This window comes from Elephantulus edwardii, unplaced genomic scaffold (assembly GCF_000299155.1).
Source record: "Elephantulus edwardii isolate Elephantulus edwardi_28Jun2011 unplaced genomic scaffold, EleEdw1.0 scaffold00014, whole genome shotgun sequence".
NCBI lineage: Eukaryota > Metazoa > Chordata > Mammalia > Macroscelidea > Macroscelididae > Elephantulus > Elephantulus edwardii.
This window is the reverse complement of record NW_006399764.1, coordinates 12,966,357-12,987,117: the sequence shown is the minus strand read 5'-3', so window position 1 is coordinate 12,987,117 and position 20,761 is coordinate 12,966,357. Positions and strand designations below refer to the sequence as shown.

At 37.1% G+C, this 20,761-nt stretch overlaps 1 protein-coding gene across 1 annotated transcript in view; it reads left to right on the top strand.

The window, feature by feature from the left end:
- Positions 1 to 20,761, top strand: part of DENND4C (DENN/MADD domain containing 4C) — a 65,435-nt gene that overhangs the window by 10,995 nt on the left and 33,679 nt on the right. The window contains exons 6-15 of the mRNA XM_006881280.1: positions 1,592 to 1,658; positions 2,707 to 2,765; positions 4,295 to 4,439; positions 5,824 to 5,999; positions 12,288 to 12,388; positions 14,578 to 14,796; positions 16,212 to 16,357; positions 17,944 to 17,979; positions 18,067 to 18,197; positions 20,529 to 20,661. Coding sequence (XP_006881342.1) covers positions 1,592 to 1,658; positions 2,707 to 2,765; positions 4,295 to 4,439; positions 5,824 to 5,999; positions 12,288 to 12,388; positions 14,578 to 14,796; positions 16,212 to 16,357; positions 17,944 to 17,979; positions 18,067 to 18,197; positions 20,529 to 20,661 — 1,213 coding nt within the window. The remainder of the gene's footprint in view (positions 1 to 1,591; positions 1,659 to 2,706; positions 2,766 to 4,294; positions 4,440 to 5,823; positions 6,000 to 12,287; positions 12,389 to 14,577; positions 14,797 to 16,211; positions 16,358 to 17,943; positions 17,980 to 18,066; positions 18,198 to 20,528; positions 20,662 to 20,761) is intronic.

Here is a 20,761-nt window from a genome sequence, read left to right as displayed (position 1 = left end):
GGAGAGGGAAGGAGAGTCACTGGCCCCTTTCACTTGATCCATTCTGTCCTTGAGACATGCATCTGAGTCAGGTGAAGGAATGGTGCATGGCCAAGTACTCTTTGGGAATTCAGCTAAAGAGGGAATTAAAAAATTGTGTTTGTCTTTCTGTTATTTTGCAGTAAGAGAGATAATACCAGCAGTCCAAGTTCTTCTTATAAAACATTTCTAAACTGATGTAGAAATTAGCAAGGATGAGTTAAGCCACATTGAAAAGTGAGGTTTTTCATTCTAGTTTTGACAGAAGTTACCTGTGTTTTTCTTTTTTGATTTGTAGTTACCTTTGTCATGAGAAACTTGTAATCAGGGGAAATACGTGGGGAGCCACCTTTGTCTTTTTTAAATGATATCTTTTCTGGTTTCTAATGGTACACTGATTCTTGTCTAGTCTCGTGTGTAATTTATGTCCCCTGCTGGCAAACCAAGAGTGGGGTGAGCTTTATGAAAATGTTATCGTATATGGAATCACAGATTTTTCTAGGATGTGTAAGATTTTTATACTGTAGAGAGAATATCATCAAAACTATAATAGCTTTGTGAATAAGTCAGTTCACAAAGGAAATAATTATCTGAAAGATTGAAAAGAATTCCACTCAAAAATTAACTTGCAGTATAATGAAGTGTTGTATGTAAACATGTGACAATTCGGTATGGACCGTGGTTTCCACTTTAGTCTTGTTCTCTTGAAGAGCCAGTTTAATAGTCCATATTTCTGAATTTCACTTTGAGCTTTCAGATTAATTTCTAATTTTTTGAAGTAAAACTTAACCTTTTTTGGAAAGACCTTAACAGAGTAGATTGAGATGACATACAGCCATTCATACATATTTTGTTCTGTGGTATTAATTACAGTCTTGACCTATCACTCCTCCCACTGCCTCTGTATCCATCCGCCTTTCATCCATCTCTCCATCCTTATCTTCTTTATCCTTGGACAGATGGCTCCTCCTGTGACCCTGTGTGGTTGAATGTTCTAAGTACAGAGTCTCTCCCTGGTATATCTGTTCACCTTATAGATCTTGTCTGTTGTTTGGCTGAAAGGTCTGCCACAGGGACGAGTTCAGTCCCAGGCTCCAGCAGCTGTTAAGGGTCTTAGAGGTTCCACCAGTTTCTGTCAGGCATGGCCATTACTGTGATTTTGAGTTCTGAGGAAATACGATTTCCAAGTGGAGAAATAGATAAATGGCTAGACCAAAAGTTAAGTAGTAAATCTGTGGTTAAATTCTTTATTGGCGTTAGTTCATTATGTCACAGTTAGTTGCTCTCTTCTGCCAAAATTCATGACTATAAAAGTGAATTTCTTTAAAACTTCATATTTTACTAGGGATAATAAGGAACATTAATATAGGGTTTGTTTTTTTTTTTACTCAAGAAATTCAGAAATTTAACGATCATCAGTACACTTATATTAAGCTTACATATTTGAAATATATTTTAGGTAACTGGCTTTGTTAGATTTTGGATGAAAATAGTCACTGAAATCATGTATTAATTTTGTTAGAAATCACATTACTAAATTACAATTATTTGATTTCAAGTTTTTTTTTTCTAGGCACATTTCACATTTTATGCACAATATTCCTTTTCCTTCACCACAGAGACCAAGGATCCTTGTACAGGTAATTTTTAAAAAGTTTATTTGTGGAATCCTCTGCATACTTTTGTTTAAATCATTGCAGAATGAAATCTGTGGACCTTTGTGTTTGAAGTAGAGCATGATGCGTTGATAAAATACTTGAATATCTTGTATTTTGTTTCTTAAGATCCTTTTGTACTGTTATTTGGATCTTATGTGTGCAAAACTAAAATTAATATTACCTGAAGTTCATGACATTACTAGCAATAATTCATGTTTGCTCATTTTGTTTGGTGGCTGATTTTTATATTTTAAACCTGGAATTATGGGAATGATCTTACTATCAGAACAGTTTAGTAAATATTAACTATAACATGAGCTGAAGTTGGGGAAGGTAAGGGAAATAGTCTGTCCCTAGCAAAGGACGAGTTTTTCCTGTTTCCTCAGTCAGTGGCAGACCTATACATTCACACAGCTTGTGCCGTCTCATTTACCATGTAAGTTCAGTAAAGACATGAACCAACCTGTCTGTGTTTAAAACATTCATCTTATTGTATGCTAAAGCTTACAGCTGTGTCAGATTGCCATCAAAATTCCTCACTGGCTGTTCTCCATTTATACATAATCTCTTCCTGGCCCAGTAACAAGATTGTAAGCTGGCAGTGGGCCATGGACGGGCACTTTGAGTAGCATGATGTAAAGATATAAGATACTTATTTTTCCCCCCTAAAACATTATGCATACAGTATGAAAGGATTAAGTCAGATGTTCGTCTTGACTGTACTTCACTTCAGCAAGTGTCAAACAATTGCCAAGTACTTTCCAACTTATTGAGTAAATAAATTTGATGCTTTTAAAAAGCAGCAGTTCCTTTATTTTAAAATAACTGTATTTCAACCAGTTAACGGAACTAGAATTAATTTGCACTGACCATTTCATGTAAAAGAACTCACACATACCTCAAATTTTACATTTTATTGCACACTGTCTTAAAATGTAGTTTGCTCATTTGTTAAACTTGTTTCCATTTTACCCTTAATCTAGATAGATTACAAAATTTGCTTGATTAATTTTTTTATCTTTCTTTTAAGTTATCAGTCCATGATGCATTAATATTATCACAACCAGTTTCTACACCTTTACCACTAAGGTAATGTCTTTTAAAATTAATGGTATTTTAAATGATAGACTTGGAGTAAATGTTTTAAGATATTTGGGGGGGGTTGGATAATGAAGTATTATTTTACAAACTAAGTAAGGAGAGCCTTAATTGTTTCTGACTTTAAGAGCTGGATAGATGTTAAGGTTCCTTTAAAAATGAGAACATTTAAGACAATTACATCATTGTTGTTATTGTTGTTAAGTGCCATCGAATCGTAGGCAACTCATAGCGACCCTATGAATGAGTCTTGGCACTTGTGTGACTTTCTTCTTTACTCCAGGTTCATAGGGTTTCCGGAGGCAAGCTATTTATGGAAGTGGATGCCACTCCTGCTTCCAGATTACATCATTAGATGTAGGAAATAACTCCTCCTCTATTCCTAGATCTAGTTAATAATTATCTGTTCAAGCTGTATTGAATCCTCAACTTCATTTGAATGCCTAGTCCAGGTTGTCATGATCTCTCACCTAGACCATCTTTTCCTAAAAGTAAACTTAACTGGTCTCCTGACACTCTTCTCTGTTAGTTCTGTATCCACACTGCAGCCTGAGGATACAAGTATAATTGCATCTAGTTCAGTGGAATCTCTTACACTCTGCCTTTCCTTAGAGCATGGTCGCTTTAGCCACAATGGCTTATTCCAGTTTCTTAAACCTGACAAAGATTTGTGCTTGCTTTAGTGTTGTTGCATATATTGTTTCTATTCTCCACTCCCCTCCTTTGAACCCCTGCCTCTAGTCTTTTTCACTCAGCCCAAATGACTATTCTTTAGGAGAATCTTTACTGAGAAACATACTGTTTTCCAGAAATTAAGTTGAAATCATCCAAAGAAGGGCAGTTTGAATCCATCAGTAGCTCCTTGGGAGAAAGATGGGTAGTCTCCTCCTGTGCAGTTTACTGCCTGCTGGAGGGTCAGCTGGAAGTCACCCCGACTCCACATACATAACAACAGTGATGATATTCTTGCTTAGCACTGCGTACATCCTTTATCACTACTCTTACCAGTTTTAAATGTGTGGTAGCTTTTTGTATTAGATTCATGAAGGCGGTGACTAGTTATGTAAAGGGTTTTATTTTCAGTCCCTGGCACAATGTCTGCTACATACACTCAAATATTTGCCAAGTGAATGGACATTCTAGGCATGTTAGGAGAATCAGAAGATATCTGGTATAGCTGGGATGTGGGGTGTTCTGGGGATGATGCATATACTTTCCAAAAAATAGTATGTTGATGAATGTGGGTTCAGAAAATTGTGCAACACTGCAGTGGAAGGTATCCTTCGAAAAGGGATTCTTTTTTTAAGTAGTTTTTCTAATTACTGTTGTTTGGAAAATCCTAACTTTTTAAATAATTTATTATGACTTACCTTAAGTTTTTGGGGGGTTTTGAGCACTCAATAACTTACTCTTTCTTTTATCATTAAATTTGCTCATTTTCAGTGGTAATGAAGTTAGACCTTAATATGTCATCTTAAGATATTTTAGAGAAATCATCCCTTTTTCTCTTTCTTTTCTAGTGGAGCCAACTTCAGTACCTTGTTGATGAATTTGGGCCCTGAAAATTGTGCAACACTTCTCCTCTTTGTTTTACTGGAGAATAAGATTCTGCTTCATTCTCTTAGGCCAGCTGTGTTAACTGGGGTAGCGGAGGCTGTTGTAGCTGTAAGTATAGATTAATTTTTTTAGTTCATAATTACTGAGAAAATTTTCACTCCAATGAACTTTCCTTCAAAGGGAGCAACTTTGTCACTTTCCTAATGATGCCTACTCTTTCTTTCTTTAACATTAGTTTTTCCTTTCTCCTGCTCTGATCATTGATCCCTTTCATGTGATTTTACTTTTTTTCATAAAGCTTAAAAGTTCATGATGTAATAAATAATTATTTTTTAAATTGTGTCTTTTGTTGTAAAAGAGTAAGGGTAGCTTTGAGATGGCTGAATTTGACCTCTACTAATTCCATAAAGGGGACCTACCCCTGCTCCTATCAACAGCATCCACAACACAAAACCAATTCCCATGAAGTCAGACATGTCTACTAACACACTCCAGCACCCTTTCTACTAATTTCAACACAAATTTTACTGCTCTATTTGGTCCAAACTTCATTGCAGTGACTAAACAGACTTTATAGAACCATACTCAGTGGTTATGAGGTTTATTAGTGAAATTGTTAGCAGGCTAAAATTCATGTTAGCAGCAGGGTACAATCCCTTAGTCCATACAGTTTTTCAAGCATAATTGCAGACTCTTTGACCTTCAGCCCTACAGTTTAGGTCAGTGTTAGAAAGTTCCAAAGCCCTGCCAGTTTTGGTGCCTTCTCTCAGTCCTCCAGCAGGTTTGAGTGATGCCCTGTGCCTCCGGCTCTGTGGGGCAGGAGTCCCAGTGAACTCTGTCTGGGATTAGTTTCTGGTTCTTTGACTGCTGCTACTCATTTGTACTTCCTTGTCTGACTGGTCCTGAAGGATGTGTGCTTTTTCCTCTTTCTTATTGGTGTTGAGATTCCCAATTTCAGCCACCTAATCTACTTGAATTAATGTTGAGATTAGCCAGTCCCCTTGTGGATAAACTAGCACTCCCTATTTTTATGATCCCGCCTTATCCATGTGGCAAAGTCAGAATCAATGTCGAGGAAAGGCATTTTGAACAGTAAACCCTTCCCACCACATTTGCTTATTTTCTATTTCTTCCTGTTAGACCAGGTGTCAGCAGACTATTGCCCACAGGCAAATCCTACTGGTTATGTGTTTTTGTAAAGAATTTTTTAAAAAACTAAAACATTACAAGAACAAAGCTCATTTAGTTTCTACATTGTCTAAGATTGCATTCCACCCACAATGGTGAGTGACAATGAGACCATAACATCTAAAATTTTTTATTTCATAGAAAAAAAATGACCAAGTGTTACTCTACCCTGTAAACCATACAAAGGCAAGGGTGCTTTTTTGTTACATGCCCATCATTTAGAACCATGCTTGGCACAAAGTAAGTGGGGTGGTTTTTTAAAAAAAATTTAAAATGTAGCTAATTTCATTTCCTCCCTCCCCAGATGATCTTTCCGTTTCAGTGGCAGTGCCCGTATATCCCCCTTTGTCCCCTCTCACTGGCCGTAGTGCTCAGTGCCCCTTTGCCCTTCATCGTGGGAGTGGACTCCAGGTACTTTGACCTTCACGACCCACCTCAAGATGTTGTTTGTGTGGACTTGGATACAAACATGGTGTATATGTAAGTTGCCTTTCTGTTATCTTCTACTTACATTTTTCCCATAAATACTTACTATAGTTTTTTTAAGACATCTAGAAATGTTAGTTTTGAAAGTTCCTGATAGGTCTTCACATTTAATATGCCAGTTGTCAACCAGGGCAGTTAACAAAATGCAGGAACGCTGTGTAGTTTGGGAAGGGGGAGAAAAGCCATTAAGGGAATAGTTTATGCTAGCTAATGTATTAATTGGAGAGGTTTACATTTACTGAAAAGGGTGGTAAATTTAGAGAAAAATTGTTGAGCACACCTTTCAGAGCTCAAGAGATGATGTAGTTTTTGGTTTAATTCAACTCATATGCCAGGTTTTAAAAATACACAATAAAGTTAATTAGACATTGTAATTAATAAATGGCATCAGTCAGTGGCAATGTCTATGAAGAGCAAGTTATTTGTAAACCTTCACTAAAAAAATATTAAAAAAACATTTTACCCATTTATGATAAAGTTTAAACACAATAATAGAGATTGATATTCCATATTGTTTTCAGTTGTCTAGTGCTAGTTCTTTAGTATTACTATGTTACTGTTGTTGCTGTGTGCTATCCAGTCAGAACCAACTCATAGCTGACCCTCCAGCAGAGTTTTAGAGGCTGTAAATTGCACAGGAGGAGATTGCTCCTCCCATGAAGAAGCAGCTGGTGGATTTGAACCAGGTGCTTTTGGGATTGTAGTGCAGGTTTTTACTACTAGGCCACCAGAGATGCAAGTATTGCTATAGCGTATCACAACAGATGATTTTTTTTTTCTTTTTAAAGAATTGACATTCATTCAGTCGTTTATGTACATTTTGTTTTATAATGTGAATGACAGTTGATCAATGCCATGTATTAAAATGCCTCATCAAATCCTTGCCGTCCTTGCCGTCTCCCTCACCCTATTCTTGCACTGCGTCATCCGCCAGGAGAACAAACAGGTGTGTCTCGGAGATGGTGAAACTTCATCTCACATACTTTGGGCATGTTCTCAGGAAGGGACAGGCCTGGGAAAAGGACATCATTCTTGGAAGGCCATGAAGGAGGGCAAGTCTCTCAGGGAGGTGGAGCGACTGTAACTGTGGGCTCTAGTTGAGTTGATGAGATGACACAGGTCTGGGCAGGATTCAGATCTGTTGTTCATGAGTGGCAGTCAACTGGACGACACCTAACAATGACAATAGCCCATAAGTGGGTGATTTTTAACATACATTTTCTCATAGTTTAGAAGACTATTGTTGGCTGCATAACTGACCCCTCCAGTGGGTTTTTCAGAAGCAGTAAATCGCACAGAAAAATATTGCCCATCTTTTTCCAGAGCTGCTGGTAGACTTAAACTGCTTACACACTAGACCACAGGAGCTCCATTTGGAGACTGTTGTTGTTGTTGTTGTTGTTGTTAAGTCCCATTGACTTGTAGACAACTCATAGCGACCCTGTGAACAAAAGACCTGAACACTTGTATAACTTTGATCGAATTCTCCAAGTTCATAGAATTTCCAGAGGCAAGCTGTTTAGGAAGTGGATGCCACTCCTGCTTCCACGCTTGTTTTAAATTGGGGATCTCCATCAAACACTGTCCACCATGGGTAACCATTATTACATTTGACACATTAGTGTCACAGTATGTAGCATCAAAAAAACCACAAGTTACCTCTGTACAGCAAGTGGACAGACCACAAATTAGGAGACAAGGAATCTGAATTCAGGACACTGACTCGGGGAGAAGGCTTTGTCTCTCTCTGCTGGCTTGTCTTGGCTCCACAGATCGTTTCCTGGTTCCTTTGAGATCATTAGGTGGCTTGGGATCATTCTTCCTCTTGCTTTACTTCAATTGTTTGCTTGTTTAATTGCTTTTGTATCCCAAGAGATGTATTTAAGACACACCATATACTAATCATAGAAAGTTCAGGTTGGATTTAAAAGAGGCCAGGGCATCACAGATATCACTGCTGATGTCAAATGGATCTTTGCCTAAAACAAAGACTACCAGACTATGCAAATACATTTAACTGTGAGGATCATAACAAATTAATGGCTAACATTGAGAAGAATGGGAATCCCAAACCTCTTAATTATGCTTGTACAAAACCAATACCTAGACCAAGTGGCTGTTGTGAAAACAGAGCAAGGGAACGCTGGATGATTTAAGATCAGGAAGGGTGTGCATCAGGGTTGTATCCTTTCTCCATACCTATTCAATCTGTATGCTGAGCAAATTATTTGAAAGTTCAGACTCTATGAAGGAAAATATGGTCTCAGGATTGGGGAAGCACTCATCAGTAGTCTTTGTTATGTAGATGGCCCATATTTTTCCCTCAGAGCTGTTGGCCATTTTGGGTTAGAAACACAAGTCTTTATGAACTCTATCACTAGCTCTCCCTCCACTAACATAACAAAGACATTTCCCAAATGGGATTTTAGCATGGCTACTAGGTTTCATCGCCCTCTACAGTCTTCTGAGAATTTACATTTTCACCTTGGCTGTGCTGAACTACAGTCTACATTTTAACAGGAGCCCCAGGTAATTATAACGGATCCCTGGGCAGAAGTTTTGTAGGTCAGCTCGGGCTATTGTTTTAAAATATAGACTCTGATAGATTCTGATTTAGCCCATCTTCTCTCAGATGAATGGATCGGACGTCTTGGATGATAGCCCCAGCACAGAGGTTAGGTTTACAACACATATTTTAGGGGCTCACAGTTCAATCCATGATAGCAGGATTTCAGTTTACAAGGATTTATTCTATACTTTATACAAACTGATATTAAAAATCAAATCATAGTTTGTGTTTACTGGAGATAATTCTGTAAGGCAGTGTTTTAAGAGTTGGAGAATAACGTTACCACTTAAAGAAGCTGTTTTAGATGGACTTTAAGAACTAACAGCAACAATAATTCATTGCTGTCAAGTTGGAACCAACTCATAGCTGACCCTCTAGTAGATTTTCAGAGGCTGCAGATGACACAGGAGATTGCCAGTCTCTACCACAGAGTAGTTGAGGTAGTAAAACTGCCTACCTTTCCTTAAAAACTCCTTAACCATTGGGCCACCAAGATGACTTTATTATGCAGTGCCACTCCTCTTCTAATTCCCCCAGCAGAAGAAGATAGTAAGTATTGATAATTACCTAGTGATGATGCCAATTATCAGGTCTCGTCCACTTTTTTTCCAGTCCACTTTTATTCCTTATTGCAGAATAGTGACTGAAAATGATTAGAGAATTTGAAGCAAGACTGCTGAAATGAACAACAACCACCAGGAAAAAGAAAAAATAAATTGGTTGCTGTAATTTGCAAACCAGTTCTGAAATAGATCGACCATTGTGTTTTGAAGCTACAAAGCTCTGGTCACTATCACTGAATGATACAGGAAGCATCAAAAGAAGATGGAAGGACTACACAGAGTCACTATTGTAGAAAGAATTGGTTGACACGGAATCATTCAAGAGGTAACATATTTAAAATCCAGTGTTAATGAAGGAAGAAGTTCAAGCTGCATTGAAAGCACTGGCAAAAAAAAAATCCTCAGGAATTGATGGAATACCAGTTAACATGTTTCTACAAACACTTGCAGCCCTAGACATGCTCAGTAGCCTATGCCACAAAATTTGAAAGGCAAGTTGACAAAATGAGATCCATATTTGTCTCCATTCCAAAGAAAGATGGTCATTCTTATCAAACAATATCATATGCAAGTAAAAACTTGTTGCTTATTAAAGAATGGACTGGTAAAAGTTATCAATAGGGAACTTCCGGAAATGCAAACTGGTTTCAGAAGAGGCTGTGGAATGAGAGATATCATTGCTGATGTCTTATGTATCTTGGCTGACAGCAGAGGATACCAGAATGGTTTTTTGTGTGTTTTACTTACTGTGCGGAGGCATTTGACTATGCGGATCATAACAAATTATGACTAACATTGAGAAGCATGGGAATTCCAGAATACTTAATTGTGCTCCTGGAACACCTATATGTACCAAGAAGCGGTTGTCTAGATAGAAAAGGGAGCACAGTACAGTTTCACATCAGAAAAGATGTACATTAGGAGTTGTGTTCTTCCTCCATACCTGTTCAGTCTGGACGCTGAGCAAATTCTTGGAGAAGCCGAACTTTGAGAAGAAGAATGTGCTGTCAAGATTGGAGGAAAACTCATCAGTAACCTGCTATTTGAGCTAACCAAAGTGCTGAAGAGTAAGGCATATCTGTTTAAAACTAGCATGTCTTTCAAGAAATAACTGAAAACACTATGAAAACATGCTAGTCTTTGAGGTGTCTGAAAGGTGGACAATGAATAGGAAGACCAAGGAAGCATTTGATGCCTTTGAATTGTGTTGGTGAAGAAGACTATTGAATATCCCATTGACTGCCAAAAGAACAAATCTGTCTTAAGGAACTGTAGCCAGAGTGCTCCTTAGAGAAAAAGATGATAAAACTCTGTTAAATGTTGTGGGCATCTTATCAGGAGGACCAGTCCTTTAAAAAGACATCATGCTGGGGAATGTAGAAGGTCCAGGGAAAAAAGAGAAAGACTTCCAACAAGATAGATTGACACAGTGACTCTGACAGTGGGCTCCAGCATGGCAGAGATTGTCAGGATGGTGCAGGATAGGGCAAGTTTCTGAACTGCTGGAAAGGGTTCCTGTGAGTTGTAATTGACCCAAGGACGCCTTTCAACCACTTCCTTGCTGTTTGTGTTTAGATTTTTTTATATCTAGGAAACAGTGAACCACTTTAAGTGTACTTAATAATTCTTTTAATGTCTACATTGTTGTTTACCTCAAAACCAGGTTTTTTAGACTTTTATACTTTGAAACACTTTTAGGAAATGATTGCTTATAACGTTGTAACTCATGTTTATATTAATTTTATTTCTCAAATAAGATATATACTTAGTTTTTCCTGGTTTCAAGTTACCTAACTTTGACCTGTTTCTCTCCAAACAATTCTGTTTAACTTCAGAAAAGATGGTATAATACTTCTTTGATTTTTGTAACCTAAAATCTATCATCAATCACACTAACTTTTTTTTCCTACCCATCTATGTTGTTTTTGGTCTTTAATTTTTATCAAGATTTCAACTTATTCTAGTGATACTTTCCAAATACCACCATCTTTATTTAGCATGATCCGGTTTAACAGAAATTCATTTGTTAGTATTCAAATGGCACCATTGTCTAAATTTGTGCTTCTGGAAGTTGTTAAAGCTATAGTATATACAGAGTATGTTTCAGTTTTTTCATTTGTTTGAATAATATTTCACAGCTTCAGAGTGAAAGTAGGCAGAGAGTATTGCAGTTTCTGAAGATTTTTATGAATGTGGGTCTAGTTTGTAGTATCAGTGTGGACTACAGCAACCCTCTTTGTCTTAAAGGGAGCTCTGGTGGCTTAGTGGTGAGGAGTTGTGCTGTCAGCCTACAGGCAAGTGGTTCAAGTCCTCCAGCTAATCAGTGGGAGAAAGATGAATAGTCTTCTCCCGTGTAATTTCTTGCCTCTGAAAACCCACTGGAAGGTCCGCTGTGAGTCACAGCCAACCTCGATGGCACACAGCAGCAATATATGGGTTTGAGTAGACTGCAGGCCATAAAGTCTTCATCGGCTGCTTTCTCAGAAGTAGATTACCAAGCCTTTCTTCTAAGGTTCTTGCAGGCGGTCTCTAACTTCCAGCCTAGTTTTTCAAGTTGCAGTTAGCAGGCTTTCATATTTAAACATATTTAATGGCTACTGTAACTGATTTCCATTTAACTGGTATGAGGGAGGAATTAAATAAATGTAATTTGATTTAAGGAATTTAATATTTACTCAAATTCTACTCTCTTTTGAGGCGTATCTTTAGAAGTTACTAATAGATATTTTGAAGTCTCAGGTCAGTTCAGTTATTCAAATTTTTTTTTAACTATTTTTTGTGTGTGTACTGTCAAATCAGATCTGACTGGTACAGAAGGAGATTGTCTCTCCTTCTCCAGCAAAGCATCTAACCCTAGACAAAATATTTTAATTATTATACAAAATGATGTAAACTGTTATGTTTACATCTCCAACATGAAACAAAACAAAAGACAAAAAATTGGGAAGATTAGAATGAAGTGACCAAATTTGATTGAAGTTGACTGAAACAAAAAGAGAACTTCCTTGAAAAACATTTCTTTAGGTTGTGTACATCAATTGTAACTTCAGTAAAAATAATCTTTCTGGCTTTTTATTTTGATATAGAACTTGATTTAGTAAAAATAGACTATAAACAACACAGTTTGTTAATTATGCTCTTACATAATAGGTCAGATGAAAAGAAGACCATGAACTGGAAACAGCTTCCCAAAAAGCCATGCAAAAACCTGCTAAGCACCTTGAGGAAATTATATCCCCAGCTGTCTTCAGGTAAATGCGATAGAATTTTAATGAACCAATATTTATGATGAAAGTCCTTTTAAAAATGGAAGTGTAACTTTTCCTTACTTAAAAGGAGTCTCTTTACTGAGCAGATGTGGGCAGATAAAAGAGAGTGGCCATGTATAGGTTTGTCAGATGATATTTCTACAATTTTACTATTATATTTCTTAAAGATATCAATGTATATATAACAGAGCCTCTAGGGAGAAAAGGTCCTTAAACTTCTTAAACATAACCAAATACCCTAAAAAAGTGAGTTACAGGTCTTAGGGCTTCAATACCATAGATTCAGGAGACATCAAGGTTGATTGGTATAAAGTCCACAAAAACAGTGCTCACCATCCTACCTCAGTGAGTAGTAACTCGGGTGAGAAAAGCTTGTAAGTGACTGTGTCAGATGCAACTATTAATCTCTGTCTGGAACAAAGAAGAAGAAATGAAAGCAAAGATGCTACCACTGAGGACCCCTCTAAAATGGATCACAGTAGAAGATCCTGGGTAGTTGTTGTTAAGTGCCGTCTAGTCGCAGGCGACTCATAGCGACCCTATGAAGGAGAGTCCTCGATGCTTGGGTGCCTTTGTTCCTCTCTGCAGGTTCATAGGGTTTCTGGAGGCAAGCTCTTATGGAAGTGGATGCCACTCCTCCTTCCACGCTTGTTTTCATCGGGGAGCTCCACCCCACTCTCTGCCTGCATTGGGTAACCAGCCATTAACTCATTTGACACATTAGTGTCACAGTGTTCAGCGTTAAGGCAACCACAAGTTACTGCTGTATGTCAACTTGTACACCAGGGCTATACGACCTAGAGGAATGTCTGAACAAAAACAATGAAAGATAGGCATGAGGGCTGCAGATTAAAAGTCACCCACCTTTGGCTTGGTAGCATCGCTTTCTGTCCACTGGGCCAGCTGATCTCTCTCTATATTGATATTATTGTTAAGTGCCATCGAGTCACAGGAGACTCATAGCAACCCTATGAAGGAGAGTCCTTGATGCTTGGGTGCCTTTCATCCTTTCTCCAGGTTTTCATAGGGTTTCCGGAGGCAAGCTATTATGGAAGTGGATGCCACTCCTCCTTCCATATCCTGGATAGGGCTGGTGAAAATGTGGAACAAAGCTCAAGAACATAAAAATGACCAGGATGTCTGGTCCAATAGAGACTGATGGAACTTCCAGAGCTATGGCCCTTAGTTATCCTTTGAACTAGGAGCAAAATTCATCCCCTACCCTGCACCCCGTGGCTCAACTTTTAGTCAAACAATGGATAGAACTGTAAGGTGAACAGTAAAACCAGAGAGACTCACTCCTTAGAACAGTCAGCCACCAGAGGGCAAAAGGGCAGCGTTTACCCAGATAGAAAGCTCAGAAAGCAGGAAGCAGGGGTGGGCAGGATAGAAGGATTAATGGAAAGAAGACTCAAGGAGTGGGAATGAGAAGAGTATGGTTTACTTTGTGGGTGGGTATTGTAAGTAATGTCATCAGACAAAATACATGAATGGTTGACTAGAAAACCAGTACTATACATATGACAACCACCCAGAATGAGAGAGATATCATTGCAACGAGTACTGGGGGTGGGGGAGGTAGATAATTGTACAACAGTGAATGACTATTTAAAAAAGAAAGTGAATGAAGGGGAGAGGAGGGTGAGGGGGTAAAATGTGCAACAGTGAATGAGTGAAAATCTAGCTCTCCTGTGTTAAAATCACAATTAAAATAAAATGTTGGTTTTTTAAATTTTTTTTTATTATTATATGTGTGCGTGTACCTTCAAATGAGATTTGACTGGTACAGGAGGAGATTGCACCAGCAGAGCATCAGGTGGACTCAAACTCTGTACCTTTGGGATTGCAGTGCAGCTTTTTGCCACTAGGCCACCAGAGCTCCCAAAATGTTATTTTTTTTAAAAAGACCTCAAAATCTTTAACTCAGATCACAATAAAAAGAGACAAAAAGGAGTTTTCATTACATAGTAGGATTCTGATGAGAAGAAACAACACTTGGGCTCATGAAGTTTCTTTCTTCTACACGCTTCAGCTTTCCTGCTCACTCCTGCAGATGAGCTCTAAGTTCATGGGGAAAAGAATTTCTAGAAATCATACATTTTAACCATCACCCTGTGTTTGTGCATTTATTTTAAAAAATATTAATTCCGTTTTCTGTCTCTAATTAATAGTACACAGAAAAACACAAGAAGGTTCAGCAGTTGAGATGACTCCAATTGAAGCAGATTTCTCTTGGCAAAAGAAGATGACACAGCTTGAGATGGAAATTCAGGAGGCATTTTTGCGATTTATGGCATCTATATTAAAAGGATATAGAACATTTCTCAAGCCAATTACAGAGGCTCCTTCAAATAAAGCCACAGCTGCTGATTCACTGTTTGACCGACAGGGTGAGTAGTGTGGAAAATGCTGTTGCCTATTTTGAAATAAACGATATTGTTTACTTATAAAAAATCATGAAATACTAACTATATAGACCTGATATTTTCTGTACCACCAAGGAGCCTTTCCTAACTGACCAGCCACTCAGGATAAAGATGTGACAGTCTGCTTCTATAAATAAACCTCACAATGCTGCAAACCTTATGGGACAGCTCTACTCTGTCCTGTAAGGTTACTATTAGTCAGAATTGGCTTGAGGGCAGTGACTTCATTGGGTTTGTTGTTGTTTTAAGTGTTCTGGGATTCTTATTCTCAAAGTTCATTGAATTTTAATATGTACTTGTAAACTTGCTCAGAGAATAGAATTTCTTTCAATTTTTGTACATATGAGAAATGGAAAACTTGTTGGTTTTTAATTATAAAAAGTCAAAGATGTTACTTTTGTATATTATAGTTATCTGAGTAGCTGGTGATGCACTTCTAGGTATTTCATGGATTTATGTACCATCAGCAGAGTCTCAACTCTGGTCTTGCTTTCACAAGGGTCTTGGTCTAGTCTCCCTCAAGTCTTGTTCCTCAGTGTGGGAAGCACTCTTTCTCTTAACCTAGTCCCACGGCTGTTGATGATTAGCAAGGCCATGTTTCTTCAGTTAAGCTAGGTGGAGACCAGAGCAGCTAATGTAATGGCTGGAAGAGCCAACTCCTAAGCTAACACAGCAGTTCTCTTCTGGCTGATGCACCTCCTGTGCAGCCACCACCTGTCAGGGGAGGTTGATTGTTTTTTGCAGTGCTCAACAGGTTTCAGCAGAGCTTCAAAACATAAGTGGACTAGAGGAAAGGTCCTCTGGCTCACCATTTGCTGTGGTTTTATTACAGTAACACAGTTGAGCAGAATTTAGTTTTCTTGTACATGATGAATTTGCTCTTGAGTTCAGGCCTACTCAGGTGTAACCAATTACAGCAGTAGGGTTAACTGGTGAAGTTGGTTCAGGTGTTGTTAGTCGAATACATGATGGTTTCCTCATGAGGGTCTGTTAAAGGCTGATGTAACAGTGAAATGAGAGCTGTTGAGGAAACACGAATGCTGTGTAGTGGGATTTCTGTGTTCATGTAAGGTATCTGACCGTAGTTGTCAAACATTAGTACAAGGAGGTGGAGTGGATTCTAGAAAAATGGGGGAATAGCTCTTTAGGTTCAGAGGTGTAATTTGCCTAATCGTGAGTCCTCCTCATCCCCCTTCTCAGACGTACTCAGCCGATCTGCCCAGAAAATAGCAAACAGCACATTCCTCCAGGGCTGAGTCAACCAAATGGGAAGAGTCTTTGTTTACTAGACACGTCTATAAACACGAATCTGCCTGTTTATAAAGTGAATCACCAAGTTTCCCTCTAAGATTTTAATTTTGTTATTTCAATTTTTCTAGGATTTTTAAAAAGTCGTGATCGTGCCTATACAAAATTCTACACCCTTTTATCCAAAACACAGATTTTTATTCGTTTCATTGAAGAGTGCAGTTTTGTAAGTGATAAAGATACTGGATTTGCGTTTTTTGATGACTGCATAGAAAAGGTAAAGTTTATTCTGTATGCCAATGTTAAGGAAGAATGTAAACCATTGGGTGTACCTATGTAATCGTTATTATTGGCCTAGAATTTATCTGAACGTGAGAGAGATGTGTATGTGTAACCGTAGGAAAGTGTGTGTGCACGCGCACATCCTGGTTTCAGGTTTACTGTGAGAATATTTTCCTTTGTGGTATTTAGTTCCTACTGTACATAGCTGGTTTTCTCTGTGAGTCTCACTTTGCTTTTAGCCATTGATCACATAGAACATGTCGTGGAGCTTTCTAAGTCCCCTCATTGTTATTTCAGTAAGGAAGATAGGATCTAGTAGTTCATTTACAAAATTTACTTTGATGAGAAAAGGAAGTCCGTTGTACTTTTATTTTAATAATATCTTCCCAAGTCCATTATTTTGTAATATTTTCTTTTGCTTTTATGGCAAATATTTGGAAATTTTTAAAAAATTATTTTTGTGTGTGTACCATCAAATCGGATCTGACTGGTACAGGAAGAGATTGCCCCTCCTTCTCTGTGGGTTTGAACCGTGCACCTTTGGGATTGCAGTGCAGCTTCTTGCCACTAGGCCACCAGAGCTTCCTTGGAAATATTTTTTAAAGCTTTATTGTCTTGCCTAAAGGGAGTTTAAATGCTGATTCTTGACAGTGATGACTCCTGTTTTTCCTCCATTTTAATAGGGTGTATTTTTCCCCCTAAGTGGATCTTAGATTTGATTATACAATGAGTAAAATTTGAGATTGTATTAAAAATTAGAATATTATGATAATTTCATTTTTTAAATTAAATTCTTTCTGTTCCTCTTAGTAATTCAAATGCCTTATAAAACCAGAATAACTTGATTAATTTTCTCCCATTCTGTCCATACCTAGAACATCAGGGACAACTATTCAGCCTTTTTGTTTACTTACCAAATTCATATTATAACTACCTTCCAGTTAAATGAAAGGCTTAGGAAATGCCTGTCTTTAATGCAGGGGTTGCATTAAAAGTATTTGAAAAATCAAGTTTCCCTTATGATTAGCCATCTTTTATTTGTAAAGGTAGATTTACAGGATAATTCATCAGAGTAAGTTGTCTTCTATGGTCATTAATGAAATATGTGTTTACCTAGTGATAGTCGTCATGGTTGTGAGGTGCCGTTGAGTAGAGTATGACCCAAAGTAACCCTGTGAACAACAGATCTGAACCCTGTCCTGTCCTGTGCCGTCCTCATACTTCCTGACATGCTAGAACCCATTGTAGTAGTCACTGTGTAAATCCATCTGGTTGAGGGTCTTTCTCTCTTTTGCTGACCCTCCACCTTCCCGTGTGTGATGTCCCTCTCCAAGGAGTAGCTTCTGCTAGCAACATGACTGAAGAATGTGAAACAAAGCTTTATCTTCTTTGTCTCCAAGGAATACCTTGGCTGCACTTTCTAATGATACAGGGTCCAAAAAATATATTGTGAAATGTTTTCTGTTTCTTCAGTATTAAGAAAAGACAGTATTTTTGTTCCCAGTCAGATCCTTAAGACTAAAAATCTGTTAAATTCACAGTGGGCATTCTCATTAAAAATCTTTTTTCTTCCTTGTCTAGTTGTTTCCTGATAAAAGCACAGAGAAAATAGATAAGGTACTTTTTTTCCTTAGCCTTAAGTTAAATTTTCATTATTGGATGTCACTTATATACAAATTAATTGGAGAAAATAATTCTTTGTAGGTTGATTTTGATTCAGCAGAAGATACGAAATTGATAGAACTAGATGAGTCACAGAAGAGTGAGCATACGGTGTTCATAATGCCACCTGAGCCACCCACGGATGATGGCAAGGACCTCCTCCCAAAGTACAGGTAGCAGGACGTGACTTCTAAGGGGATTTAGGCTCATCTCTGATGGTGGAATGTATGGCTTTTGTAATTTGTAAATAGGTATAATACTTAATAATTTGGAAGGTCATTTTCCAACATTCACTTGAAGAAATGGAGATAAATATTCAGAGAGATGTGTTGCCAGATAGAACTAGAACCAGGTAGCATTTTTGAAAGGGAAACCAGACATGAAGAAAAAAAAATTACTCCTCCTGGACCGTTTTATTTCTAATATTATTGCTGTTAGCTAATTATTGTTGTTGTTCTTAAGTGTCATCAAGTCATAGACGACTCATAGCGATCTTATGACCAAAAGACCTGAACACTTGTATAACTTGCATCGTTTCTACAAGTTCATAGGGTTTCTGGAGGCAAGCTATTTTGGAAGTGGATGCCACTCCTGCTTCCATGGAACTAGGAACATATCGGTGAAAACAAAAGAGAGAAACAAATTATTTTTTTGTTTGTTTTTTAAATTTTATTTTAGTAATTTTAATGAACATTTACAGAGATTTTGGATTTCCATTCATTCATTGTTGTACTTTTCTCCCTGCCCAGGCCCCCCCCCCAGTTCGCTACTCTCTTTGAAAAAGTAAAAGAAAAATTCTTTCTTTGGTATACAGTCCCCCTGCACCCCTCCCACCACCCCAGGTACACTCCACTATGCACCTTTAATTCTGGACTCTTGTGATAACTATAATACCCTATCATGTATAGCTTTTAAATTATTCTCTCCCTCATCTGTTTCAATGCAGTATACGTAATTTATCCAGCTTTTCTCGGTCTTACCCCAACCCTGATATCAGTCCCATTCTACAACAGACTGAGGTCCAGAAGGATATAGAAGCAACCTTGAGAAAGTACCTTGGATTGGAGTCATAACACATAGCCTAGTAAACTTAGAACTTTTTCTTCAAAAAAAGAAAACAGAAATCTGTCATTATAGTGGTATTATATATAATATTTTTAACAATTTAAAAATAGTATTGTCTTTTTCTACATGTTTATCATGCTTAAACATGATTTCATCATGTATAGTCTTTGTAACATGTTTTTTCTTAATGACTTGACCATAAATGTTATTAACTATATTGTGTCATATAATTTTCAGTAACCATATTGCATGCATTTACTGTGATTTAGTTCTGTAAATGTGTTTGTACTGCTTTGTTATTTGTGTCTGCATATATTCACAGTTTTTTAAAAGTCTGTATGTATTCTTAAAATAGACCTTAAAGGTCACTAGGAATAGAAAATTAGTGTTTTTCAAAACTAAAATTAATATATGATCTCACCAAGGTATAGTTTAAGGTGCTTTATTAAGTACTGTTGATATAATGACTTAAGTACAATTTTTATTTCCTATTGACTAGAATTCATTTTTATTTTGCCTTTTGATTTTTTCTAAATCAAAATACATGTTTGCAAGTAAGATAAATTCAAAATGAGAAACGCAGTATCTCCTGCATTAAAGAGAGCAAAAGAAATAATTAACCATTTCAAAGAAGAAATAAAAATTATCAATAGTATGAAAAGAAATTTAGCTTTTCTGGCAATTGACGAAATATAAGCCAAAATAAGGCTGAACATTTTTATGCCTAGGCTTTCAGGTTCAGGATAGGCTGTGTTTCTAGTTGGAGTGTATGACAATATAACCTTCTTGGAAATAAAACTTTACAATAACAATTTTTTATATTCTTAATAAGCATAGTCCCTAGTAAGCTCTATTCTTGGATATTCATCCTAAGAAATGAATCAGATGTTTTCATAAACATAGATATTAATTAGATATTTAACTTAACAAAAACAAAAAACCCCAGATAAAACACCAACCCCCCCCAAAAAATGGATCAACCAAAAAAAGTCCAACCCTAGGGGCCTGATTTAAATTGTGGTGTGCCCTTAAAATTATGATGGATAGCTTTCCTTTTAAATTCCAATGGCAAGTTAAATTTATGTAGAAAACCTTAAAATTACATTGTGTTACAAGGTTATTTTTAAAATGTAAATTGTCATTTAAAATGTGAGTTCTGTTGAAAGGATTACTTTCTCTATTAAGATATCAGAGTTTTCTGCTTTCAGGTTGAAAGTAACCAAGGTGATTGAGAGAAGACAAAGTTTCTAACTTAGTAGCTTATGTATCTTCTAACTATATCTACTTATATATTTTAAAAAGTAATTTTTCCTATATAAAAATTTTGTGAAATAATATTAGATACTATTTGAGACTTAGAAAATTGTGACAGCTACTAAAACAATATGAAGAGTTAATGCTTTTTAAACTAGCAGTTCTATTTTTGCTTTTTATTTTAGTTACAAATACTTTCCAAGACTGGACCTTAAGCTTTTTGACAGACCACAGGAGTTGAAACTTTGTTTTAGTAGACACTCTGCAGGGAATAGCATTGCGAACAGTCCAGCTCTCATGGCTAAAAGAACTAAACAGGTCAGATGTTATTTGTCTTAATATGTTCGAATGTGAAATGTGTATGTGTAATATACAATTCAAAGATTAGAATTCTCTCCAGTCGCAGCCATTTCAAAAC